The sequence below is a fragment of the Cnephaeus nilssonii genome (genome assembly GCF_951640355.1).
Source record: "Cnephaeus nilssonii genome assembly, chromosome: 3".
In the NCBI taxonomy this organism is placed as follows: Eukaryota; Metazoa; Chordata; class Mammalia; order Chiroptera; family Vespertilionidae; genus Cnephaeus; species Cnephaeus nilssonii.
In genome coordinates this window covers 59017682-59045302 of record NC_137074.1, presented here as the reverse complement: position 1 = coordinate 59045302, position 27621 = coordinate 59017682, and the positions used below count along the sequence as shown (strand labels likewise).

General features: G+C 52.3%; 1 protein-coding gene across 2 annotated transcripts; it reads left to right on the top strand.

The window, feature by feature from the left end:
• The first annotated feature begins 4 nt into the window (after positions 1-4).
• Positions 5-27571, top strand: NR1I2 (nuclear receptor subfamily 1 group I member 2). Of its 2 annotated transcripts, XM_079767330.1 has the most exons (9): positions 5-91; positions 9417-9635; positions 12438-12571; positions 14601-14785; positions 15719-15996; positions 24099-24241; positions 24396-24512; positions 24886-24991; positions 26283-27571. In XM_079767330.1, the coding sequence occupies exons 2-9, from the start codon at positions 9604-9606 to the stop codon at positions 26425-26427; spliced, it is 1140 nt and encodes a 379-aa protein (XP_079623456.1). In that variant the 5' UTR covers positions 5-91; positions 9417-9603; the 3' UTR covers positions 26428-27571. The 2 variants fall into 2 exon arrangements, with proteins under 2 accessions (XP_079623456.1, XP_079623457.1); XM_079767331.1 differs by lacking the exons at positions 5-91; positions 9417-9635 and adding an exon at positions 10865-11162.
• Positions 27572-27621: the final 50 nt, after the last annotated feature.

Below are 27621 nucleotides of genomic sequence, written 5' to 3'. Positions count from 1 at the left end.
GGGTCTTGGGGTTCTGATTGATCCTTTGTTCCTGGTTATTCAAAGTGGACCCCAAAGGAGAAGTCAGAGCAAAGAAGTTACCACCAAGCAGGTAAGGTTTTTGTTTCTTCCACTTTTGCTGCCCACCCCCAACCCCCCTCCATGCAAAAGAAGTGTGGGAACACACATGCATCTTGTTGGAGGCCAGCATCCCAGTGGCCCTGTTGCTGTCCACAGGATGCAGGAGGCCACGAGGACAGTCACTCACTATTGAGTCCCATTAACAAGGCGCCCTGACCCTGCGTTGGTCTCCTAGAGAAATAGTCCCGGTGGCCGCCTCAGTGCGGGAGCTGCTGGGAGTCACGCATACAGTCAGCCCCTCGATGTTGTTGGAATCTCCTCACCCATAAAACCCGCCGAGACTGGGAGCTGGGAACCCCTCAGCCCTGGCTCCTCTCGACCTCTGGGTTTTCATGGGCAGTTCTGGAACCAGCGCTGAGTTATGGCAGCGTGACAGTCGCAGGCCTCACACCTTGGGAGGGGACCCTCAGAAGCTCTGCTGCATCCTGGGGGCAGAGGCGGTTTGGACCAGCGAGCTTTGAGGAGAGGAGCCTTGTCCCACTGACCCGAGCCTCTCCTTCTTGTGCTCAGCTCCCCCGAGTCCTCCTCCTCCCCATGTCACAGCCCGGCCTGTGACAGGCTGTGCCCAGGTGCCTTGCTTTCAGTCACCTCTGCGTTGGATGGTGAGGAGTCACCTCTGAGGTCACTGGACCTTGACTCAGTGGGTCGGCTGTGGCAGGACTGTCCCCTCCCACACGGAGAGTCGTGCCCTCTGCTGCTGGGAAGGCCAATGGTCACCAACAAGAGGGCCCACTGGGGTGGGCGTTTAGTCTCTAATGATATGACCAGAGTCTAAAATATTCTGGCCGTGGGCCCCTGGATCCGGGTGAGGCCACGCGACCCTGGGTCTGGGAGAGGCCACGCGCCCCTGGGTCCGGGTGAGGCCACATGCCCCTGGGTCTGGGGGAAACTAGATCCCGGGTCTGGGCGAGGCCGTGTGCCCCTGGATCCGGGTGAGGCTGGGTCCCAGGCCTGGGAGAGGCCACGCGCACCTGGGTCCGGGTGAGGCCATGCGCCCCTGGGTCTGGGAGAGGCCATGCGCCCCTGGGTCTGGGTGAGGCCACGTGCCCCTGGGTCCGGGGAAAGCTAGATCCCGGGTCCAGGCGAGGCCGTGTGCCCCTGGATCCGGGTGAGGCTGGGTCCCAGGCCCAGGAGAGGCCACGCGCCCCTGGGTCCGGGTGAGGCCATGCGCCCCTGGGTCCAGGTGAAGCTGAATCCTGGGTCTGGGCGAGGCCGTGTGCCCCTGGATCCGGGTGAGGCTGGGTCCTGGGTCCGGGTGAGGCCGTGGGCCCCTGGATCCGGGTGAGGCCACGCGACCCTGGGTCTGGGAGAGGCCACGTGCCCCTGGGTCCGGGGGAAGCTAGATCCCGGGTCCGGGCGAGGCCGTGTGTCCCTGGATCCGGGTGAGGCTGGGTCCCAGGCCCGGGAGAGGCCACGCGCCCCTGGGTCCGGGTGAGGCCATGCGCCCCTGGGTCCAGGTAAAGCTGAATCCTGGGTCTGGGCGAGGCCGTGTGCCCCTGGATCTGGGTGAGGCTGGGTCCCGGGTCCGGGTGAGGCCGTGGGCCCCTGGATCCGGGTGAGGCTGGGTCCCGGGTCCGGGTGAGGCCGTGGGCCCCTGGATCCGGGTGAAGCCGTGCCCCTGGGTCCGGCCGAGACCAAACCAGAGGGAGTCGGACCTGCATTACCACCATTTGTCCACCATCCAGAGCTGAGGGGTCAGTGCCGACATGTACTCATAAGGAACTGGTGGACATTGATATTGGGTCTCAAAAGAACTGTTGGTCCAGAAAGAAACTCACTACAGACTGATTCATTTGCCTGTCAGCATAACTATTATTGCTCGTCTCACATTCAATTCTTATAAGCATATCTCTAGTGACATGATTTCGCTCATCTAGGGGAAATGATGAACAACATAGACTGATGAACAAGAACAGACCCAGAAACAAGGAGGCATCGATCGGACTATCGGGCCTCAGAGGGAGGATAGGGGAGGGTGGGAGGAGGGGGGAGAGATCAACCAAAGGTCTTGTGTGCATGCATATGAGCCTAACCAATGGTTAAGTTCAACAGGGTGTTGGGGCATCCATGGGGAGGGGTGTGGGATGGGAATGGGGGGATGAGGACAAATATGTGACACCTTAATCAATAAAGAAATTTAAAAAAAAATATTCTGAGCAAGGCCCAGCCAGTGTGGCTCAGTGGTTGAGCATTTGTGGACTTATGAGCCAGGAGGTCACGGTTCATTTCCTGGTCAGGGCACATGCCTGGGTTTCAGGCTCTGGCCCCTACGGCCAGTCAATGATTCTCTCTCATCATTGATGTTTCTCTCCCTCTCCCTTCCCCTCTGAAATTATAAATATAGATAGGTATAGATATAGATATAGATATAGATATAGATATAGATATAGATATAGATATAGATATAGATAGATATAGATAGATATAGATAGATATATATAGATATATAGATATAGATAGATGATAGATAGATAGATAGATAGATAGATAGATAGATACACACATACACTCTTAGGATCTTATTGAAAAAAGCTATTCCAACTTCCAAGCTTCTGATGACATTTTGGCATACTCTCCTCTAATACTTCTATCATTTAAAAAAATAGGTCATCAGTCTACCTGGAACTTATTTCTCTGAATTATCCCAATAGCCATTTATTGAAATGTCTGTCCTTTTCCTGTCCATTTGAAATGCCACCTCTGACATGTATTTCAGTTGGGTGTTCTCACTTTTACATGTCTGTTGCTGGATAATCTGTTCTTCTGTATTGATTTTCAATTCCTGAGTTAATATCCATTATAGTTTTACTGTTCTTTGAGGCTGGGGTTGTGCCCTGGTCACAACCTGGGAAGGACATATAAATGTGTGTGGGACTCTTCTTGCATACAGGGACCTTCTAGGTGGTGTAATTTGAAGGGGACTGCACCCAGGACTTGCTCATCCATCTCTCATACCTCCTGAACATCTGTGAAACATTGAAATAACAAACTAAATATCCAACTGAAAATTAAGATGAAGATACATATTTAAGCCCCTTATGTAATACTAGAGGCCCAGTGCACGAATTTGTGCACAGGTGAGGTCTAGCTGGCCCGCCCTGATCGGGGCTGATCGGGACCAGGCTGGCAGGGGGAAGTGGGGGTCCTGAGGGAGGTCAGCCGGCCCCACCCCTGGTGTGGGGGCCAATTGGGGATAGGGCCGGCTGGAGGGAGGGGCCACAGGAGGTTGGCGGGCTGACCTCGTCCCCGTTTGGGCTTCATAGCAACCAGTCGTTCCTGTCGTTCTGGTCTTTCTGGTTGCTTGGCTTTTATAAATATAGATAGGAAACAATCCTCCTTGGTCTCTATGAATTCCAAACAAGGAGTCCAACTACAAAACCCTAGGCAATAAGAGCACTACACAGGCATGTGAGAGACAGGGAGTTCAGTCAGCGGTCAGTGCACCCTGTTAAATATTGGGAGAGGGCACAGAGTGTACTTTAGAACTGGGCTGACCCCAGCTCTCAACCCTGATCCAGTCTAGGAATGAACTTTCTGACCTCTTGGAACTGATGACTGCGTCTGGGGAAACACAAAGGCCAACTTTCCTTTATGGCCACCTGAAGGTAACAGCTGGCCGCTCGTGTCTGGATTCATACAATGTGACTCCTGCTCTCCCGGTTCCCTCTGGGTCTTCCCCAGCCAGGACCAAGGAGGGGAGACTTTTGCTCACAATATTTGACCCACTTCAAAAAATTTTAAAATGTATGACCTCATCTTATCCCCATGAGTTTTGTGACAGAAATTTAATTGACATGGGACATGCACTGTAGGAAGACTCACAATAAAGGAAAAAGAAAAGACGTTCTATCACTTAGAGCCTTCCTGATGTGGACACACATCAGAGCCCCGGTTTCTTCCTGTGTGAGAGGGGAAATCAGACCTGCCCCGCCCTGCTCAACTTGGGATAGGCCTGCTCTGACGACCTCGCAGGCAGCTCGCGAGGAAATGATGATTTTGAAATCATTTTGTAAACATCAAAACCTGTGTAATGCGAGTTAATGAATTAACCAAGCTTCTCCCTTCATTAAACAAAGTCAACAGTTTTATAAGCTTCACTGTTGACTTCTAGAAATTCAATTCGAATGTAATTTCCCTTTACCTGCTTTGCTTCCTTTTCATCCTCTGATATATATATTTATTATATGAATATAGAAGTTGTGCTACACACACACATACATATATATGGATATGTGTGTAGATATATACATATTATAAAATATGCATATTATGTATATACTCATAAGACATATATAAAACATATGTGGGTACATATTATAATCCTGCTGTATCCAATAGTTTCTATCACTAAAATCATTATTTTCTACCATTTTCCCCCTTTCACTTAGGCCCTTTGTTGCTTCAACTCCAAATTGCCCACTCTCTCCTCCCCCTAATCTCGGTGACCTGGGCCCAAAGCCTTTTGATTTAACCCATTTGAGAATCAAATGTTACCCGCATCTCCCCTGCACACCCCTTTCCTGGGAAGGGCTGTCTCTGTCACCCCCGGGTGTATATTGACTTTCAACAACAATTTGTGATGCCAGTCATTTCACATGCCTGTGTGATCACTTTATTTCCCGGATCCTCAAGATGTTTCTATGGCCATACCCTCTGCCCGCCCTCGGTCATCTCCCTCACAACCTTTCTGTGTGTGGCCGGTTCCCTGATGGGTGGCTGGATTCCCAGATCCTTGCTACTCCATGTGGGCCCTCCAGACCACAGCGTCAGCACCTGTTGGAGAGGTGGGAGCTCAGGCCCAGCCTAGACCTAGGGACTGCAATGTGCGTCTGACCAGCCCCAGGTGACGTGTATACACAGTCGAGTTGGAGAATCCCTGTCTCGGGCTGTAAGCAGCTCTGGGTGCCCCACAGCCGTGGAGATTCTGAAGCAGACACGGGAGAAGGAAGGCAACAGTCAACCACTGCCATGGGCACAGCCTCACAGGGATTCAATTGTGGCTAAAAACTGAGGTCAAGTGGGATCAGATGCAGCTTAACGGGCCTGGTCACCAGGTTACACCTCACAGGAGTGCTTCTCGCTGCTGTTGCTGCTTTCCTCTCTGCTGCTTCTCTGCCTCGGGCTCCTGCTTCCTCACGGCTCTCCCGCTCCACGTCCCGCCCTCGCTCCGTGGGTGTGAGACCTGGGCGAGGCCAGGCGGAAACGTGTGGGCACTCACAGCACTAACACTTGAGCTTCCCTTTTAGTATTCTTTAAATACTCTATCAACATTTTTTTAGTCACAAGTGATGTTATATTTTAAATTGTGGTAAAATAGCACATAACATAACAGTAATGTTATGTATACTTATGTTGTTGTGCAACTGATCTCCACTCTTTTTATATCTCTACTAGAGGCCCAGTGCAAGAAATTCATGGCTGGCCTGCACCCTCTCGCAATCCGGGACCCCTCAGGAGATGCCTGCCTGCCTGCCTGATTGCCCCTAACCACCTCTGTCTGCCTGCCTGATCATACCTAACCACCTCTGTCTACCTGCCTGATTGCCCCTAACCACTTGCCTGCCTGCTTGATCGCCCCTAACCACTCACCTGCCTGCCTGATCACCCCTAACCACCTCTGCCTCGGCCCCCACCACCATGGCTTCATCTGGAATGACATCTGGAAGGTTGTTCGGCTGTCCTGTCTAATTAGCATATTATGCTTTTATTATTATAGATACCATGGAGGGGGGAGTAATAGCTTTTCTATCCAAAGCTTTCTTTCATTCCTGTGCTAAAAATAAAAGCTTATTTGATGTGTATCCTTTCAAAATCCCAGATCTCACTTTACCATTCTCTTCTGGCCAAAGTTCACTCTTCTCTCCGCAGAGCTGCCAGAGGGAAAAGTAGGTTCAATCCTTGCCACTCAAACAGGATGACAGAGTCACCAGTGTGGCGAGAGGCAGGGCAGGGTCAATGGCAGCACACGGTTAAGGGCAGGGCCAACAATCCTGTCCTGCAGATCAGCGGGAAGGCCTCTCTGGAGACTTCTTTTTTTTTTAATTGTCTAAAGTTTTACATATGTCTCCTTTTTCCCCAATTGAACGCCCCCCTCAGCCATTCCCACCCCGGGCAAGCCCCCACCGCCCCAGTGTCTGTGTCCATTGGTTATGCTAATATGCATGCATACAAGTCCTTTGGTTGCTCTCTAACTCCCCCTCCCCTACCATTTGTCTCTAGATCAATCTATTCTTGTTCATCAAATTATGTTGATCATTATATCCCACATATGAGTGAGATCATGTGATATTTATATTTCTCCAACTGGCTTATTTCGCTTAGCATAATGCTCTCCAGTTCCATCCATGCTGTTGCAAATGGTAAAGACTTCTTGTTTTGCCCCTTTCATCAGGCATTTGGGCCTGACATCAACAAACAAACATAACACAGAGGAGTCTGAGCAGGAAAGGCTGTGCTGCTGGTCTGAGCGGGCATCTCCCCTGGAGACTCCAGCGGCTCATGTGGCTGAGTGAATAGGCACAACAGAACCCGGGCAGAGATGGATTTACGCGAGCGAAGCCTAGGCTCTGGGCCCCTCACTTACACAGGCTCCTCCCCAGGGTCATACGCTTTTATAAAATATTAAAAAGTAGGATAGTTAACCACAGTGGGTTTTAGATTAATTTTTACTTCCACTGTCAAGTTGCGGTGGGATGGCCATGGGCAACTGGGCATCAGGCTAAAGGTAGCTGAGCTGGAGGTACATTTAGCTTGTGTGTTTCCATGTGCTTGCAGTTACTTTCATGTAGAGCTCATTCCCGCTAGCCATCCGGTGTAGAAACGGGCTCCCGGATGGCCCACTCCACCTGGTCATCTGCCGTCATGACAGGGAGACGCGGGCCCGAGGTGCCTCACAGCATCAGCACACCCGGAGGTGTCCAGGCTGAAGGAGGGGAACAAGGTTTGAAATGTGTGGAGCCAGAACTCAATCTATGGAACATTCTTCCAGATAAGAAGACTCATGTGAAAGAATCTTGGTAGAGGTGTGCTTGTTTGACAACAATCCTCAACAATTGTGAAGATGACACTTTTCTCCATTATCACAATAAAAAGCAAAAATGTTTAAAAATACGTTTTTATTGATTTCAGAGAGAGGAAGGAAGCATGAGAGAGAGAGAAACATCAATGATGGGAAAAACATCATCAATCGGCTGCCTCCTGCACGTGCCCTACTAGGGATTGAGCCCGAAACTCGGACATGCGCCCTGACCAGGAATGGAACCGTGACCTCCTGGTTCATGGGTCAAAGCTTAACCATTGAGCCACACCGGCTGGGCTAAAAAGTAAATTTTGATCAACAATGCTAGAGGAAAGGTTTTTATCTATCTGTTCTTTATATGACATTTACCAAATCATACCACACACGTGGTGGCTTAAACAATACAAAATGCAGTGTCTTGCAGTTCTGGATGTTCGCGGTCCAAAGCCAGGGTCCCTGGGCTAAACTCGGAGTGTTGCCAGGCTGGCTCCTTCTGGAGGCTCTAGGGGGAACCCGCTCCCAGGGTTTTCCAGTGTCTAGCTGCCACCCAGCACAGCGAGGGCAGGCGTCGCCTCAGGTCCGCACAGCCTAACTGGTCATGAAATTCATACAAAAAGAGACCTGGCTGGCACACACCAGTCACCTAGTCACTGCCATTTTCCTGCCCACCGGGCACCATTCTATAAGGAGGACTGATGTAAGCATGGGACAGGACCAGAATTGGGGGTGTCAGTTGGCATCCCCCAACCCAGTTCAGATCTATTTCTAACTGAACCCCAGCTGTTTCCATTATTTCTTGCCGTGCAACAAGCCTCCCCAAAACTTACAGGATTACAACTGCCACCATTTTATTTTCTTCACAATTCTGTGTGTTGACAGGGCTCAGTTGGGAGTTCTTCCGCTCCACATGGCATCAGGTGGATGCTTTCCTGGGCTGGGATGTCCCAGAAGGCTCCCTCACATGTCCCGAGCTCGGGGGCATGGCTGAGAACTGGGGCAGCTGGGTCTCTCTCATGTGTGTCACCTCAGGGCTCCCTCTCTCTGCACGTGGCCTCATTGCGAGGTCCCCCCAGCAGGGTAGCCAGACGTTCTCACATGGTGATGTCGGGCTCCCCAAAGGGGAGAAGCAGAAGCTCCCAGGCCTTGTTATGATTCAGGCCCGGGACTGACCCAGTGTCACTTCCCCACATTCTATTGCTTCAAGCAAGTCCAAGACCATCCCAGACTCATCCTGGGAGGGGACTGCACGAGGGTGGGGCTCGGGACGTGAGGTGTATTGGGGACCATCTTTGGAGAATATGTCAGAGTTCTCTACCTGGGGCTTCATAATATGAGAAAATGGACTATGGAAGTTATTTAACAGAAAACTTATAGGCAAAACTAAGTAAAGTCATTCCAATATTAGGGAGTGGGATTCTGTCATTAATTCTAGTGCCTTCTTATTAAGGAATTGGGAAATGTTTAATCAGACACAGTTTAAGCAGATGTCTCTCTTCAGTCCCTTTAGAGACATTTATTTTTTAAAAAATATTTTTATTGATTTCAGAGAGGAAGAGAGAGGGATAGAGAGGTAGAAACATCAATGATGAGAGAGAATCATTGATCAGCTGCCTCCTGCACGCACTACACTGGGGGATCCAGCCCACAACCTGGGCATGTGCCCTGACTGGGAATCAAACCATGATCTCCTGGTTCATAGATCTACACTCAACCCAGCTATGCCGGCTGGGCTAGAAACATTCTTTATCTTCTTGGTGTGTGCCACCTACTGAGCTTCCATGATTCATGCGTCTTGTAATCATGTACTGCTTCCCTTCTAGGGACCGGCATTTATATTGATCGCAGAGGGAGTGTCATCTCACTTTTCCTTTGTCCACAGTTGATCATTTACGTGCAGAATGTCTGCCAACCATCTCCATAGCCCCAGATCCTGCTATTCCTAGTGGCTCCCGAATGAAGCTGAAAACAGAAGGCAGGTTGTTTTCCTCCGATGTGCACTCTGAAACAATGCCTTGTGTATAAAATGTCCCTTCCTGTGACAGTCTTTGCTTGTGGAACACTCTCCGTGACTCTGAGTAGTGGGTTTTTTTTTTAGTAGGCCCTGGATTTCTGCCATGGAAATGACTTCCAGCTTTTGTAGATGGTTACATCTCTCTTTATAGCAACCCCACCCCACTCCCTTTCTCGCATGACAGGTCAGCTCTTGGGTCCCCAATGAGGACAGCCTCAGCCCATTCCTGTCTAGCCCTTTCCTGACCGGAGGCTGTTTTACTCCTAGTGCCAGAGGGCCGGAAGCCAACCTGGAGGTGAGACCTGAAGAAAGCTGGAACCACGATGACCTTGAGCACCGCCGAGAAGCAGACTCCACTCCTGGAAAGCCTGCCGCCAATGGCGAGGCGGGGGGTGGGGAGCCCCACATCTGCCGTGTATGTGGGGACAAGGCCACTGGTTATCACTTCAATGTCATGACGTGTGAAGGATGCAAGGGCTTCTTCAGGTAGAGTACCTGCCGCCTTCCCCACCGGCCACCCTGACGCCCTGGGCCCATCCGACTGGGGCTCTGCCATTAGCCCACTGGGCACCAGGGCTGCAGCTGGACCGTCTCCCAGGCTCAGAGTGTGGGCCGGGGCCGTCCGAAGGCCTCCTAATTAGTTTCAGGAGAGCCATGTATATCTCAGAGGAATCCTTCGTCTTCCGTCTTCCGTCTTCCTTCCTGAGAAAGGTCTTCTTCTATTAAGACACCCCTTTGTTTCTCCATAATTCTGAGTAAAATAGAAATTCAGTCTGTAAAAGAGGAAAGAATGTGAAAATCCAAAATGCAAGTGTTCAAATCAGTCTTAGAGAGTGGTTGTTAAGTAAGAATGGCATAAAATAAACGAAGAATGTGACAGACAAACTCACCTAGAAACAGGCAAATAGTCCGACAATTTAAAGACTGAAAAGTCCCAGCACAGCAAGACAAGCCCACATAGAAAGGCTCAGCTTGTCCAGCTGAAGAAAGAGAAGGGTGAAGCTCAGTGCAGGGCTCAGACCAGGAGGAGAATCCGACCAGGAGGCATGGGGGGGTGGGGGGTGGGGGGTGGGGGTGGGGAGGTGGAGGGGGCGGGAAGGAAGGATTGTGAGGGAGCTCTCCATTGGCCCCCGTGGAGGGCAGGGCATGCTGAGAGCAGCTCCCACCTGGGCGGGGCGGGGGGGGGGGGGGGGGGGGGTTACCCTTGGGAGCCTCAGGCATTCTTAGGGCAGAAGCTTGACTTCCTGGAGGCCGGACAGGTGAATGGAAACACACCCTAGAGCCAGGGCGCCCCCTACAGTCCCCCAAAATGGGCTGCTGGCCAGCATGTCCTGGGTGGGGGACCAGACCCCACAGGAACATCCAGGCCTGGGTCAGCCCAGGGAGTCACCGGAGCAGTTCAGTGTCCACACACACGCCCTGAGTGAGGAAACCCCGGCTTCCGGCTGCTGTGGTCAAGCCTGGGCCACTCTCGGGCCCCGGGGTCAGTGAGCCCAGGGCAGGCTCTACGACGCCCATTTCCCGTGGGAAACCAGCACGCGGTCCGGTCGTGCGGATTGCAGGAGCGGGCAGACCAGCAGCAGGGTCGGGCTGCGTTCAGTTCCAAGTGCAGAACGCTCCCCGCAGCGGGGTTTGCCGATAAGGAAAACACGTTACCTCTTGTAGCTCAGTGCCTTCTGTTTGTTCTCTGTGCCATCCTGCGCGAGCGCTGAGCTCAGCCTGCTGCGGGCAGGGCAGTGCGGGGCCCGGCCGGCCGGGACCTCCGTGTGCAGCCGGGAAGGAAGCACCGGCTCTTCCTCTGGCGGAGAGCAAGGAAGCCTTTCCCACCCTGGGCGCCAGGCTGCTCCTGCACTGGCCGCTCACAGAGAGCTCACCCTGGGCGAGGCACCGGCCACCAGGGCCACCGAGGAGGGCGGACGTCTGAGCCAGGCCTGGCCCTGCCAGGCGGGGGGTCCTCGGCTCTCCCCTCCCCTTGGCTGTCCTGGGACCCCCCGAGGAGGCAGCACCCTAGAGGTAAGAGCTTGCTGCCTTCTGGTGTCAGGCAGCCACAGATTCCAAGCTCCGTTGTCACTAACCTGGAGGATGGGCAGCGATTTACCTTTGAGAGCTTGTGGGGAGGCCTCGCAGGGGAGCGCAGCTACCCTGCACCGTTCACTGAAGGCCGTCCTCTCCTCTGGGGAGGTCACTGGCTTGGATGGAGCACACAGCTGGCAGTTTCGGGCGGGACGCATGTGGAGCGGTGAGGGAGGAGGGGACACAGCCCAGCCAGCCGGATCAGCCCAGTCACAGATGTCGCAGCCAGATCCCTCTCGCACCCGCCATTTACTTTGACTTGGTTTCTGCACCCGTGCCAGGCCGATGACTCGATGTGTTTTGCAGAGTTGTGAGAACTAAAGGCGCAAAGCTCTGCAAAACATCTAGCCCAGTATCTGACCCACCGCGTGTCGTTACTGAACCTGAGCGCCTTCCCCTCTACCCCTCTGGGTGCTCGGAGCAGGATCAGGGGTCTCTCACCCAGACCAGCAGGGGAGGCAGAAGGGGGCGGTGCCTGTGAAGCACCTGCTCCCTGGGCTGACCTGCCAGTCACCTGAGTGTGACTCAGCCCCGGGCTCAGCCCCAGGGCCCGTGGGCAGCCGCTCCTGTCTGTGCCCATGTTCCCGCCCTCCCTCCCTCATTCCCCCCCACTGGCTGGGCTTCGGTGGGCAGTGCCGGACGGCTGGGCTGTGGGGAGAGGGTGGCTGTGCTGGGGTCTCTAAGAGACTGTGGCCCCATGGTTCCCCTGCCTGGCACAGTCACTCTCACAGGGCGGTGAGCCTCTTCGCTCCACCAGGCCCATCAGGAGGAGCCACCGTTCCAAAGGGGAAGCCATTGCCCGCCTCCTCACCCCCCCAGTCTGGAGTGGGGGCTAGGGAGAGAGAGGGCTTCCTACATGTCTCACCCTGTGGGGTTGGCCTCCTCGGGCTCCCTCTTCCAAGAAGGAGGAATCGGGGAAGAGGCCACAGTCACAGAAACATCGCCAAGGTCCTCCTCTGGGTCCCCAGGGCCAGGCCCGAGGGTGTGAAGGGAAGGGAATGGGCGGGTGGAGACAGGGGCCGGACCTGGAGCCCAGGCACCCAGACATGGCAGGGGCCTCAGGGAAGATGGAGGGACCCCCTCCTTTCCTGTGAACCCCACCTGTCTCAGGGGACAGGCAGGCCCACAGGGGTCGGTGACAGAAGGGGCAGGGAGAGGGAGGTGTGGCCTGCCCCCCCCCCCCCCCCCGCCCACCTGCTGCCCCTGTTCGCACAGGAGGGCCATGAAGCGCAACGCGCGGCTGCGGTGCCCCTTCCGGAAGGGCACCTGTGAGATCACCCAGAAGACCCGGCGGCAATGCCAGGCCTGCCGCCTGCGCAAGTGCCTGGAGAGCGGCATGAGGAAGGAGAGTGAGTGGCGGGGTGTGCCCGGGCGGGCTGGGGCCGGTGCACGGGCACCGCGAGCCGGGGGCGCAGCAGGAGTGGCCTCGGGTTTGTGTGTGCGCAGGCGTGCACACGGGCACCACGGAGGTGTGTGCCCGCGCACAGGTCCCTGGGCAGCTCGTGGCCTGGGAGCCGCGGGCAGGCACACGGAGCGGAGCTTGCAGCCCATCTGCCCGCACCACGGCCCTCTGGGGGACAGGACAGATGGCGGGCACCTCTGCCCTCTGCTCTGGGTAGGTGGGCGTCTCGGGCCAGAGTCATGCCCTTCTCTCCCCTCAGGTGCCCTTGTGAGGCTTTGTCCCCTTTGTAATTGCCCTTGTGGCATTTTAGGCAAATTGGGGGAGGTGAACTCGGGAGAGGGAAGCCAGAGGCTCCTTGGGAAGTGGCTGGGTTGGCATTTCCTGCTAAGCAGTGGCCCCAGCTTTCCAAGGGCTTGGAGACCCGGAGAACCTGGGCGACTCTGAGGAGTCTTGTTGGTATCGAATGCAGTGGACAGGAATACCTGCTACCACGTGCCAGTTACTGAACACTTACTGCATTCCAGGGAGTGTAGGTGGGAATATACAGGGGCGGGCAAAAGTAGGTTTACAGTTTGAGTATAGAAAACAGAGTTTATTCTTCTATTATTTATTTATTTATTTAAATATTTTTTTATTGATTTCAGAGAAGAAGGGAGAGGGAAAGAGAGAGAGAGGGAGAAATATCAATGATGAGAGAGAATCATTGATTGGCTGCCTCCTGCACGCCCCACACTGGGGATCGAGTCTGCAACCCGGGCATGTGCCCTGACCAGGAATCAAACTGTGGCCTCCTGGTTCATAGGTCAATGCTCAACCACTGAGCCACGCCAGCCAGGCTATCATTTATTTATTGTTGTATCATTAATACAACTGCAAACCTACTTTTGCCCACCCTCCTCTCTCTATATATACACTGAGTGGCCAGATTATTATGATGATCTCTGAGGCCCGGTGCATGAATTCGTGCATGGGTGGGGTCCGGCCAGCCTGGCCAGGGGGAGGGGACATGGGCGGTTGGCCAGCCTGCCTGCTGGTCGAACTCCTGGTAGAGGGGACAATTTGCATATTAGCCTTTTATTATATAGGATATACACTGAGTGGCCAGATTATTATGCATTCAGAGATAATCATAATCTGGCCACTCAGTGTATATTCATATAGATGTATGTATATGTATACATGTTGATGTATACATATGTGTGTGTGTATATAGTTCCTACATACATAGCCAGGAGCTACATTAAGCACCTTCCATGCAATGCCTCATCGGAACAGCAGTAGGAGGTGAGCACCGCCACTCCAGATTACAAAGAAGAAAACTGAAGGCGGGAGGGGTTAAGGAGTTTACTCAAGGTCACTGATGTCACTCAAACCCAGCTGTCACCAAACCCAGCTGTCACTCAAACCCACCTGTCACCAAACCCAGCTGTCACCAAACCCAGCTGTCACTCAAACCCAGCTGTCACTCAAACCCAGCTATCACCAAACCCAGCTGTCACTCAAACCCAGCTGTCACTCAAACCCAGCTGTCACTCAAACCCAGCTATCACCAAACCCAGCTGTCACTCAAACCCAGCTGTCACCAAACCCAGCTGTCACTCAAACCCAGCTGTCACTCAAACCCAGCTGTCACCAAACCCAGCTGTCACTCAAACCCAGCTGTCACCAAACCCAGCTGTCACCAAACCCAGCTGTCACCAAACCCAGCTGTCACCAAACCCAGCTATCACTCAAACCCAGCTATCACCAAACCTAGCACCTTTTAGTTCTGAAGCCAAGTGCTTCCCACTGTTCCACAAAGTTGTCACAAACCCGCACCTCATCCCTTTGTCCTTACCCAAGTGTTTCTCCAGAGGAGCCATCGTCCTCACGAGTCTGGGTTTCCCGTCAGCAGCTCTTCCCCTGCTGCTGCCTGGGCGGGTTGAGGGCGGCCTCGCTCCTGCAGGCAGCTGAGCCTGCCCTGGCCGTCCCTGCAGTGATCATGTCTGACGCAGCCGTGGAGCAGAGACGGGCCTTGATCAGGAAGAAGCGAGAACGGATTGGGACGCAGCCCCTGGGAGCCAAGGGTCTGACTGAAGAGCAGTGGGCGATGATCAGGGAGCTGATGGACGCTCAGATGAAAACCTTTGACACCACCTTCGCCCATTTCAAGAACTTCCGGGTATGAGGCTTTACACTTGACTCAGTGGCTATGCCAGCTCCTCCAAACCCCAATCCCATTCCCAGAAGTCCTCAAAGACTGGCCCCTGCAACCAGCAGCAGCACAGGGACTTGTGAGTTAGGAATGCAAGTTCTCAGATGCCCCCAGGCTCCAATTCAGATACCGGAGGCTGGGCCCACAGTCTGTATTTTGACAAGACCCCCCCAGGGGGCTCTGACAGATGCTCAGGTTTGAGAATCTTTGCTTCCTCCTTCTGCAGCAGGTAGGAACCGGGTCTGAGCCATAAATGGAGTCTTAGAAGCTGAGCTGTCCCAGGGTTGCTGGGGTTCAGGGCTTAATGAAAACAGGAACAGGGCCGGCTGGGGGTCTGACATCTGTGAACTGGTTTTACTGATTCAAGAAACGTTAGTGATCTCAGCACCGTCTGCCACGTCTCAGCTCTGTGCCCTCTCCCCTTCGATGCTCACAGTGTCCCGGGTGACCTGCCTGGCTCAGAAAACTGGGAGCCAGGGTCCCCAGGAGTCTGTCCTTTCCATCTGTAGACCTAGACCCTTCTCTGAGTCTCCCAACTATAAGGCTGGGGATGCTTGGGGCATAGCTAAGGGTATTGGCCCTCTAATCCTCCCCAGGGGCAGGAAGCAAACGCATGTCTGATGGGGCAGGGATGTGAGGGACCATTAATTCACAGATCCAGAAAGTGCACCACCTGATAGGAGACCAGGGAGAAGAAGCAAGCGCTGTGTGTGTGTGTGCGTGTGCGTGTGTGTGTGTGTGTGTGTGTGTGTGTGTGCGCGCGCATGTGTGTTCATACGGCTTCTGCCTGCATCCTCTCAAGCCTGCTGCTGTGGGTGCCCATCTGGGGCCTGTGTGGGAACCTGTAGGGGAGAATTCATGCTGTCTACCTCTCCTTTCTCCACCTCCTCTCCGTTCCAGCTGCCAGAGGTGCTTAGCAGTGGCCACGAGCTCCCAGAATCTCCACAGACTCCACTTGGGGAAGAAGCTACCAAGTGGAGCAAGATCAGAGAAGATCTGTCCTCCCTGAAGGTGGTCTCTCTGCAGTTGCGGGGGGAAGACGGCAGCATCTGGAACTACAAGCCCCCCGCCGAGGGCAGTGGGAAAGAGATCTTCTCCCTGCTGCCTCACATGGCTGACATGTCAACCTACATGTTCAAAGGCATCATCAACTTCGCCAAAGTCATCTCCCACTTCAGGTGGGACGTGGGGGCTGGGTGGAGGATGGGTATGGAAAGGAGCAGAAAATGGCCAACAGGTTCAAAGGCTCTGGGACAGATCCTCCTGAAGTTGGGGGATGTTGGTGCCCAAAGACCCTTCTTTGTCTCTGCCTCCCAACTCTGGGGACCTGGCGCTGTGGGAGACTGGAGCCCCTGCTGCGTGGCTCCTTAGCTGGGGGACGCTGGGCCTGCCTTTATTTTTTATTTTTTTTTTTTCTCAATTTTTTTATTAAGGTATTATATGTGTACATATCTTACCATTGCCCTCCCCACACCCCCCTCCCATATATGCCCCCACCCCCCAGAGTTTTGCATCCATTGGTTATGCTTATATGCATGCATACAAGTCCTTTGATTGATCTCTTATCTCCCCCACCTCTCCCTAACCTTCCCCTTGTAATTTGACAGTCTGTTTGATGCTTTACTGTCTCTGTATCTATCTTTTTGTTCAAGATTATAATGTTCTTTATTATCCATAAATGAGTGAGATCATGTGGTATTTTTCTTTCATTGACTGACTTATTTCACTTAACATAATGTTCTCCAATTCCTCCCAGGTTGCTGCAAATGATGAGAATTCCTTCTTTTTTATGGCAGCATAGTATTCCATTGTGTAGATGTACCACAGTTTTCTGATCCAGTCATCTGCTGACGGGCACCTAGGCTGTTTCCAAATCTTAGCTATGGTGAATTGTGCTGCTATGAACATAGGGGTGCATATATCCTTTCTAATTGGTGTTTCTAGTTTCTTCGGATATATTCCCAGGAGTGGGATTACTGGGTCAAATGGGAGTTCCATTTTCAGTTTTTTGAGGAAACTCCATACTGTTCTCCACAGTGGCTGCACCAGTCTGCAATCCCACCAGCAGTGCACGAGGGTTCCTTTTTCTCCGCATCCTCGCCAACACTTGTCGTTTGTTGATTTGTTGATGATAGCCATTCTGACAGGTGTGAGATGGTACCGCATTGTTGTTTTGATTTGCATCTCTCGGATAATTAGTGACGTTGAGCATGTTTTCATGTGTCTCTTGGCCTTCCTTCTGTCTTCTTTTGAAAAGATTCTATTTAGGTCTGTTGCCCATTTTTTTATTGGATCATTTATCTTCCTTTTATTAAGTTGTATAAGCTGCCTGTAGATGTTGGAGATTAAACCTTTATCAGTGATGCCATTTGCAAATATGTTCTCCCATGCAGTGGGCCTTCTTGTTGTTTTGTTGATGGTTTCTTTTGCTGTGAAAAAGCTTTTTATTTTGATGTAGTCCCATTTGTTAATTTTCTCTTTAGCTTCCATTGCCCTAGGGGCAGTGTCAGTGAAGAATTTCTTTTGGCATATGTCTGACATTTTGCTGCCTGTGGATTGCTCTAGTATTTTTATGGTTTCCCGTCTTATGTTTAAGTCCTGTATCCATTTTGAGTTTATTTTTGTGTATGGCGTAAGTTGGTGATCAAGCTTCATTTTTTTGCATGTATCTGTCCAATTTTCCCAACACCATTTATTGAAGAGACTGTCTTTATTCCATTGTATGTTCATGCCTCCTTTGTCAAATATTAATTGAGCATAGTGGTTTGGGTCAATATCTGGATTCTCTATTCTGTTCCATTGATCTATATGTCTGTTCTTGTGCCAGTACCAGGCTGTTTTGAGAACAGTGGCTTTGTAATACAGCTTGAAATCTGGTATTGAGATCCCTCCTACTTTATTCTTCTTTCTCAGGATTGCTGTGGCTATTCGGGGTCTTTTTTTATTCCAGATGAATTTTTGGAGAGTTCTTTCAAGGTCTGTGAAATATGCCGTTGGTATTTTAATGGGGAGTGCATTGAATCTATAGATTGCTTTGGGTAGTATGGACATTTTAATGATGTTGATTCTACCAATCCATGAACATGGTATGTTCTTCCATCTGTTTACGTCTTCCTCTATCTCTTTTTTCAGTGTCCTGTAGTTTTCCGTGTATAGGTCTTTTACCTCCTTAGTTAAGTTTATTCCTAGGTATCTTAATTTTTTTGGTGCGATGGTAAATGGGATTGCCTTTTTAGTCTCTCTGTCTGTAAGTTCACTATTGGTGTATAGAAAGGCCATAGATTTCTTGGCGTTAATTTTGTATCCTGCTACATTGCCGAATTCATTTATTAAGTCTATTAGTTTTTTGACGGAGTCTTTCGGATTTTTTATGTACAATATCATGTCGTCTGCAAATAAAGACAGCTTTACTTGTTCTTTTCCAATTTGGATGCCTTTTATTTCTTCTTCTTGTCTAATTGCAATGGCTAATACTTCCAGTACTATGTCAAACAGGAGTGGTGAGAGTGGGCATCCCTGTCTTGTTCCTGTTCTTAGGGGAAATGTTTTTAGTTTTTGTCCATTGAGTATGATGTTTGCTGTGGGTTTATCATATATAGCTTTTATTATGTTGAGGTATGAGCCATCTATTCCCACCTTGTTGAGAGTTTTTATCAAGAAAGGGTGTTGGATTTTGTCAAATGCTTTTTCTGCATCAATTGATATGACTATGTGATTTTTATCTTTCAATTTGTTTATGTGATGTATCACGTTTATTGATTTGCGGATATTGTACCATCCTTGCATTCCTGGGATAAATCCTACTTGGTCATGGTGTATGATCTTTCTGATGTACTGCTGGAGCCGATTTGCTAGAATTTTGTTGAGGATTTTGGCATCTATGTTCATGAGGGATATTGGTCTGTAATTCTCTTTCATTGTGTTGTCTTTATCTGGTTTTGGTATTAGGGTGATGCTGGCTTCATAGAAGGAGCTTGGAAGTGTTCCTTCCACTTGAATTTTTTGGAATAGTCTGAGGAGGATAGGTTTTAGTTCTTCCTTGAATGTTTGGTAAAACTCTCCTGTGAAGCCATCAGGCCCCGGGCTTTTGTTTGTCGGAAGCTTTTTGATGACTGCTTCAATTTCGTCCATAGTTATTGGCCTATTGAGCTGTTTAGATTCTTCTTGATTGATTTTTGGAAGGTTATATTTTTCTAGGAATATGTCCATTTCCTCCAGGTTGTCCAGTTTGTTGGAATAGAGTTGTTCGTAGTATTTTGTAACAATCCTTTGTATCTCAGCGGGGTCTGTTGTTATTTCACCTCTTTCATTTCTGATTTTGTTTATTTGGGTCCTCTCTCTTTGCTTCTTGGTGAGCCTGGCTAGAGGTCCATCAATCTTGTTTATCCTTTCAAAGAACCAGCTCTTGGTTTTGTTGATCTTATGTATTGTTTCTTTGGTCTCTATGTCATTTATCTCCGCTCTGATCTTTGTTATTTCCTTCCTTCTGGTTACACTGGGCTTTTCTTGCTGCTCTTTTTCTAGCTCTTTGAGTTGTAGGGTTAAGTAATTTATTACCATTGTTTCTTGTTTTTTGCAATAGGCCTGTAGAGCTATGAACTTCCCTCTCAAGACTGCTTTCGCTGTGTCCCATAGATTTTGGATTGTTGTGTTTTCATTGTCATTTGTTGCCATGATGTTTTTTATTTCTTCCTTGATCTCTCTGGTGACCCAGTCCTTGTTTAATAGCATGCTGTTTAGTCTCCATGTGTTTGATTTCTTTGGATTGTATTTATTGTAGTTGATTTCCAGTTTTATGCCACTGTGATCTGAGAAGATGCTTGATATAATTTCTATCTTCTTGAATTTGAAGAGACTTTGCCTGTGACCCAGCATATGGTCTATCTTTGAAAATGACCCATGTGCACTTGAGAAGAATGTATATTCTGTGGCTTTGGGGTGAAATGTTCTGAAGATGTCAATTAATTCCATCTGGTCTAGTGAGTCATTTAGGATTGCTGTTTCTTTGCTGATTTTTTGTTTAGAGGATTTGTCCAGTGGTGATAGTGGGGTATTAAAGTCTCCTACTATGATTGTGTTGCTATTAATCTCTCCCTTGATATCCTCCAGGAGTTTTTTTATGTATTTGGGTGCTCCTATATTGGGAGCGTATATGTTTACCAGAATTATTTCTTCTTGTTGGATTTCTCCCTTTAGTATTATGAAGTGGCCTTCCTTATCTCTTGTTATGGCATTTACTTTGAGGTCTATTTTGTCAGATATAAGTATTGCTACCCCAGCTTTTTTTTCATTTCCATTTGCCTGAAAGATATTTTTCCATCCCTTCACTTTCAATCTGTGTGAGTCTCTTGTTCTGAGGTGGGTCTCTTGTAGACAGCATATATATGGGTCGTGTTTTTTTATCCATTCAGCTACTCGATGTCTTTTGATTGGAGCATTTAGTCCGTTTACATTTAAAGTTATTACTGAAAGGTATTTGTTTGCAGTCATATCTATTTTTGTGTCTGTATTCCTTCTTACCTGTTTATTTCTTCTTTTTACAGTATTCCCTTTAGCAATTCTTGCATTGCTGGTTTGGTGGTGATAAACTCCCTGAGGCTTTTTTTGTCTGCAAAGCTCCTGATTTCCCCTTCAATTTTGATTGATAGTCTTGCTGGATATAGTATTCTTGGATTCAGTCCTTTGCTTTGCAACACTTTGTATACCTCCTTCCATTCACTTCTAGCTTGTTGTGTTTCTGATGAGTAATCATTTGACAATCTGATGGGTGTTCCTTTGTAGGTAACTCTCTGTCTCTCTCTTGCCGCCTTTAGGATTCTCTCTTTATCATTTATATTTGCCATTGAAATTATGACATGTCTTGGCGTGGGTCTTTTGGGGTTGATCCTGCTTGGGACTCTCTTTACTTGCGTAACTTTTATCTTTCCCATATCCGGGAAGTTTTCTGTCATTATTTCTTCAAATAGATTTTCTAATCCCTGCTGCTCTTCTTGTCCTTCTGGCAGCCCTATTATACGCATGTTACTTCGTTTCATGTTGTCCCGAAGTTCCCTTAGGCTTTCCTCCTGCTTTTTAATTTTTTTCTCCAATTGCTGTTCAGCTTGAGCTTGTTTCTGTACCTGATCTTCTAACTCACTAATTCGGTCCTCTGCTTCTTGTAGTCTACTGTTGAAACTTTCCATGGTGTTTTTGATTGTAGCTATATCACTTTTCATTTCTTCCTGATTCTTGCATAAGTTGTTGATTTTCTCATCCATCCGATGTATAAATTCCATGACCATTACTCTGAATTCCTTTTCGGTCATGTTGCAAGCTTCATTTTCACTAATTTCCTTTCTTGGCGACTCCACATTTTCTTTCCTCTGTGAGTTATTTCGTTTCCCCATTCTGGCTATTACCAGAAAGCTCAAGCTTCTGTTTGCGTGGACCTGGGCCGTGTGCTGTGGGGACTTCGCTCCACCCTAGTTTCACTGAAGTGCTCTGACACTAGGACGTGTGGCTGTCTTTGGTTGGTGGGAACCAGACTTGCCCAGGATCAGTGTCCCCAGTGTTCTGTGTGGTCTCGTGTGCACATTTAGAATCAGGGGCCCTGTCTGCACCACACTGTTGGTATGTGCCGAGAATGAGATCCTTAGCATGTGCCAGGAGTCAGAGTTTCCCTGTGTCTGCACCAAGACTCGAGTGTCAAAGTCTCTGTTGCCTTGTGCGGTTTCTCGTTGAGAATCAGGGTCCCTGTGTGTGCACGCACCAACAATTGGGGTCGCTGGCTCTTAGTGTGAATGAGCTGTGAGTCAGGGATCCCAGGCAGCTGTGTCCGGCGTGCCAAATTCCCTGAAGTGGAGCTGCGTCCTGTGTGTGCTCTCTCTGCTGAGCCAAACCGGCTAGAGCGCACTTTCTTAAAAACCTGAAGGTGAGCCGGCTCAGTGCACGCTCCCAAAGTCCCAGAAGGGGGGCGGAGTCCGTCCTGCGCGCCAAATTCCCCAAAGGGAAGCCCCTCTGTGCAGGCTCTTAAGAATCTCCGAAGGGGGAGCTGTGACCCGCGAGCCAAATTCCCCCAAATTCCCCGAAGGGGAGCCCTCTGTGTGCACTGACAGATTTCCCCGACGGGGAGCTGCTTCTGTCCCGTGCGCGAGCGCGCGCCAAATTCCCTAAGAGGGAGCGCGTCCCTGCGCAAAGCTCGGCAGCTTGGGCCGGGGGCGGGTCTATCAGTTACTATGGTGCTGTCTGTGCGCGCTGTGCGCGCTCCTGTGAGCAGCTAGGGCGAAGGGCGCGTCTATCAGTTACTATGGCGCTTTCCGCGCGCTGTGGGCGCTCAGCAGTTTGGGGGAGGGGCAGGTCTATCAGTTACTATGGCGCTATCAGCGCCTGCGAGGAGGGGGATAGGCTCTTTGACTCACGGAAATCTGCCGGGAAGTCTGGATTCTTGTTGTTTGTTTGTCTGAAGCTGTGATAGCAGTTCTCTGTCCCCGGTGGCTGCAGGGTCCTGGTTTGTGTCAGAAGCCAGGATCTGAGTCTCAGGCAGCTCTGTTTCTCAAGATGGCGTGGTCTCTGCGTCCGCACCAGCCGCCGAGAAGTGTCCGCTTTGTGCGCGGGGCTCCGCCGTCTAGGGCTGCCCTGTTCGGGAGCCCCTTGGAAGACCTGCAGAATCTAACTGACCCTATCTCATACACACACACACACCACACACATCTACACTCTCCTCTATGGGTTCCTCACTCACACTCTCTCTCTCCCTACCTTCCTGCCGGTCGCCATCTTTTTTTTTCTGGGCCTGCCTTTAATCTCACTGTGTCTCAGCCCCCTCATCTATAGAAGGAGCTAACCACGCCCACTTGCTGGGCTGGCCTATGAAATAAGAAAAGATCTGAAGAGCATCCTGCTCATACATGGTGGACAGTCAGTAGTCATGCCCTCCCCTATTTCTCCCCAAACGGGCAGGAATCACAGCTTGGCAGTTCCAGAACAAAGAGGTGGAAGGAAAGGGGAGAAAGTCCGGAGGGAGGAGAGAGGCAGGCACAGACGCCGGGTCTCCAGCAGTCGCTGTCAGGAGGTGGTTGAGAAGGCCCCGAGGATGAAGGGCAATCCTAAGAACCAGAGGGTCCGGACTCCCCACAGCGAGGTGTGGGGGCGACCGCCATGGGGCAGTGGGGCAGCGAGAAACCCCAGATCCTCCTACTGTGTGGCCAACGCCGCCCTGTGACACGTAACCTGTCCGGGCCGGAAATGGTACTGGGCATACCTGCTCCGGGGTGGCACCTGGCCTTGCCAGGCCTGCTCAGGTGCAGCCGAATAACGCACATGAGAGCCTGATCTCCTCAGCAGGCAGAGGGCAGTTCTATTCCAGGAGCCCAGGGGTGACACATAGGACTTATTTAGGGAGGGGAGGGTGGCCACAGGCTGGAATGGAGGTCAGACTGTGGCATTGAGGAGCAGGAGTAAGGCCTAGCTACGCTTGTGGACCTTGACGGTCCCCACTGACAGCCAGCGGCCCGCGGTGTGACACCAGGATGGGAGGCCGCTCACCTGGTCCCGGGGCCACAGTTCTGAGCACACTGCCCAGGAGCAGGCACTGCTGTCACCCTCATCCCACAGACAGAAAACAGAGTTCGCTGAGGCCAAGGCACTTGCACAGGCTCACGGCTCGTCAGTGGCCAGATTTGGAAGCACAGCGTACAGCGTTCAGGGCTACTACCTGCGGGGTCCCAGGCTGGGGGCTGGGGAGAGCAGGCGGGTATAATCAATTTCACATTTCACGGCACCTGTAGCTCAGTGGTGTGGATCTGAAAGAAGAGGGTGCATGGGACTCATGCCAAAGGAGTGGCAGCGGCAGAAGGACGCTGGACAGGCTTCTAGGAGGCGTAAAGACAGCCTGGCCCGAAGGATTAGCAGGGTTTACCCAAGTGAAGCTAAAGAGGCGATCACTCCAAGTGGGGAAACCGAGGCAGGAAGTATGAGGCCAGGGACCAGGAGCCAAGGCATCGGCTGCGGGTCAGTGGCTGTGCAGGGAGTTGGAGGAGAGGGGGCGAGGCTGGAAGGGACGCCAAGCTCCGTCTTTCCGTGGGGAGTCCCTGAGGTAGGGGAGGCTGGAGAAGGGGGCAGGGAGAGGTGACCTGCTTGGCTGGGTTGTGAGGGACAGAGATTGGAGGCAACCAAAAGCAGCTGGAGTAATCCTCACGGTAGGAGCCCCCCCCCCCGCCCTCTCCCCCGATTTCTGGATTGTGGGAGTGGGGCTGGCCAGTGGCGCTCCCCTCCCAGCCTCCCCTCCCCTCCCCGCTGCCAGGGACCTGCCCATCGAGGACCAGATCTCCCTGCTGAAGGGCGCCGCCTTTGAGCTGTGCCAGCTGAGGTTCAACACGGTGTTCAACGCAGAGACCGGGACCTGGGAGTGCGGCCGGCTGTCCTACTGCTTGGAAGACCCTGCAGGTGCCCAAGAGCCTCCTGCCTGTCCCGGGCAGAGGGAGGGTCAGCCGGGACGGGGAGAGGAGCCACGCCAGGATGTGCGGGTCCTGGGCCCGCAGGGCAGAAGGCCTTGGTGAGGGAGGCCTGGGCCTGGTCCTCATGCCGCGCCCACCCACAGGGGGCTTCCAGCAGCTCCTGCTGGAGCCCATGCTGAAGTTCCACTACATGCTGAAGGAGCTGCGGCTGCACGAGGAGGAGTACGTGCTCATGCAGGCCATCTCCCTCTTCTCGCCAGGTGGGGGCCCCACGGCCGCCCGGCCTCCCTGCCCCCCAGGCTTGCTCCCATCCCCTCAGCTTTTAGCCCACCCCTACCTCCCCTCCCCTCCCCTCCCCTCCCCTCCCCTCCCCTCCCCTCCCCTCCCCTCCCCAGGGAAGGTCCTACCCAGTGGCTTTGCCCCTCTCACTGCACAGCCAGGGTAGGGCCCCGCTGGTTTCTCCTGGGCCCTACGCTGGGGGGGTGGTACGCGATGCACAGTCCTCCTGGCGCTCCACTCAGTTCCCTGCCCGGGGTCTCTGCTCTGGAAGGTGTTGCCAGGCAACGTGCCCTCTCTGGGCTGGGAGCTTTGCCCCATGGCCTTGCTGGCACCACACTGCTTCCCTCCTCACAGACCGGCCTGGGGTGGTGCAGCGCAGCGTGGTGGACCAGCTGCAGGAGCGCTTCGCCATCGCCCTGAAGGCCTACATCGAGTACCACCGTCCCCAGCCCGGCCACCGGTGAGCAGCAAGCAGGGCGGGTGTGAGGGGTGCCCCTCCCTGCCTGCCAGGCCCACTGTTCTGGGTCTCCTGGGAGAGCAGACTGGAGACGCTCCGGGGCGGGCCCTGAGGGCCAGGGCTTTGGGGCCCTGTGCTGGGACCTCCGCTGAGGGCTCCTGACCAGTCAGCCCGGGCTCCAGCCCAGCAGTGGAGAAGGGCCCGAGGCCACGCCCCGCGCCCCGGACATCGCTGCTGAGGCACAGCTCACGTCTGTGGTCAAGGGCGGCACAGCCAGGCAGTCTCCTGAGGCTCCACAGGGTCTCTAGCAATAGCCAGCAATGACCACCTGGTAATGACGATATGACAATGACGACGATAATAGTACATCTATAATAGCTGTCATTTACTGAGAAGTGCCAGCCCTCGTGCCAAGCAGTTTACAGGAACTACCACTGTTAGTCATGAAAACAGCCCCACCTAGTGGTGCTACCGCCATCCTGCAGGGACTGAGGCTCAGGTGGGGCTGGAGGCGGCCCCAGTCCACAGCCCACTCCCGTGAGCACCGCCTCACCGCCTCCCAGAACAAAGACAAGCAAACTGGGCAGGAAATTCCTTAGTCTGTTCTCTACCACCCAAGGGAGGAAGGCTGCTAAGGGCTTGGCCGGACAGCGGCTTCCACGCTCCACGGAGCCTCAGCGGTCCACAGGCTCCAGCCACGAGGGCTGACGGCCAGCGCCGAGTATGCTGGTGCCAACTCACGCCCCGCCTCTACTTGGCCTGCTCCAGCTTTCTATTGAGCTCAGAATCTTGGGGTGTTGCAGTGGCTGTGTCTTCATTTGCTCAGCCCTCCCCTGTGCGGAGCTAGGAGGCATCATGGGGAAACTGAGGCACGAGATGTGCCTCAGTCACTAGATCCCAGACTAGATCCAGAAGGGATCGCTGCTTGCAACCCCTGCTTCCATAACCCGTGCACTCGGTCCTCGCCCCAGCCGTTAGCCAAGGCAGAGATTCCCCCACAGACTGACCCATGCACTTGGTGCCTGAAATACCTGGGTGTTCCCACGGGTATCTCCCGTACACAGACCAAGAGGTGCCAGTGGGGGTATAGCACCTCAGGTCCCCCAGGCTGCCCCACGTTCTCGCCCACAGGCTGAGAGACAAGCTTCAGTCATTCAACTGAGCCTTTCCCTGGGCTGACCCGAAATGTTCTGAGATTAAAACCCCCAAACTTGGGCGACCTCAGAGTGGTCCAAGGGCAGTAGGTGGGGCCAGGGTGGGCTGCACCCCAACCTTCCCTCTGGCCGGCCTGCAGGTTCCTGTTCCTGAAGATCATGGCCAGGCTCACCGAGCTCCGCAGCATCAACGCCCAGCACACCCAGCGGCTGCTGCGCATCCACGACATCCACCCCTTCGCCACACCCCTCATGCAGGAGCTGTTCAGCATCTCGGACGCCTGAGGGGCTGCCCCAGGGGCGCGCCTCCGTGGGGCAGCCAGAACCAGAGCCCTCGGGACCCACCCCTGGGGCTGGACAGATGGACACCACCGACAGCTGACCAGGCCCTGCAGGTCCTGCCTTCTCAGGGAACTCGGGACAGCTCTGAGGGAGCTGGCTTAGAGGTCCCCAGGAAGGGGACAGGGGGGCCCTCAGCCCCAGCTCAGTCTGTGGAGAGCAAAGCCGCTGACCCTCATATGAGAGAGCCTGGGCCTGAAGGTAGAGCCTATGAAGAGGCAAGGCCGCCACCCCCTCAGAAAAGGCCCTGCGGCCTGGGATTTAGTGGTAGGAAAGCGGAAGGGACGATGGCGGCTGGGCCCTCTGAGGGCCTAGGCCCACGTTCATTAGCTTCGTGGGTCTTTTCACTGCTGTTACTAGTACCCTGGCTCCTACTTCGCACTCGCTCTCTACCCGCAGCCTTGTCCTGAGCTGCTCCTGAGTTCCAGGCCCCTGTCCACCCGCAGGAGCATTAGTGTCCGTGGGAGTCTAGAGGCCGGAAAGCCTGCACGTGTCAGCAGCTTGTCATGACCACTCTGTGTGTCCGTTCTTCCCTCCTTCTGGGTCTCGGCATCCACTCAAACACGTTAAGGACCAACAACACGCAGCCTGCAGTGTGGTATACATGCTGAACCGGACAGGGATCCTGACCTCCAAGAGTTTAGAGTTCAGTAAAGAAAACAAAGCAGATACACAGATAACTTCGGTCAAGAGGAGAAGTGACACAAGAAATCTGTGCGGGTGCCACGCTGTGTTGGGGATCCTTGCAACATGTGTGTACACATGTGTGTGAGTTGGTGCAGGTCTGCTCCCCATCTGAGCTGGGGCTGGGGCTTGCTCCTGAGCCCAAATGCTGGGGTGTCGACAGGCAGTTAATAAATGTGCTAGATATGCATGCACCGTATGTTCCCGGTCACAATTCTGTTTTCAAAGCTAAAGGGTATGAAAGTGTCTGCTTTGTTTATAGCCATTTGAGTAAAAACATTTTTTGCTTTTTGCCTATTACATTTTAACTAATTTTACATAATGCATTCCACACCTAAGGCTTAGTTAGCAAATATAATCCTGAGTTTATTGTCAAATTAAGGAAAGCTGACTTAAATAATTAACTTTTGGCTAGATATTTAAACCTTTTTCTTTTTTTTCATCTTCTTTTCTGGG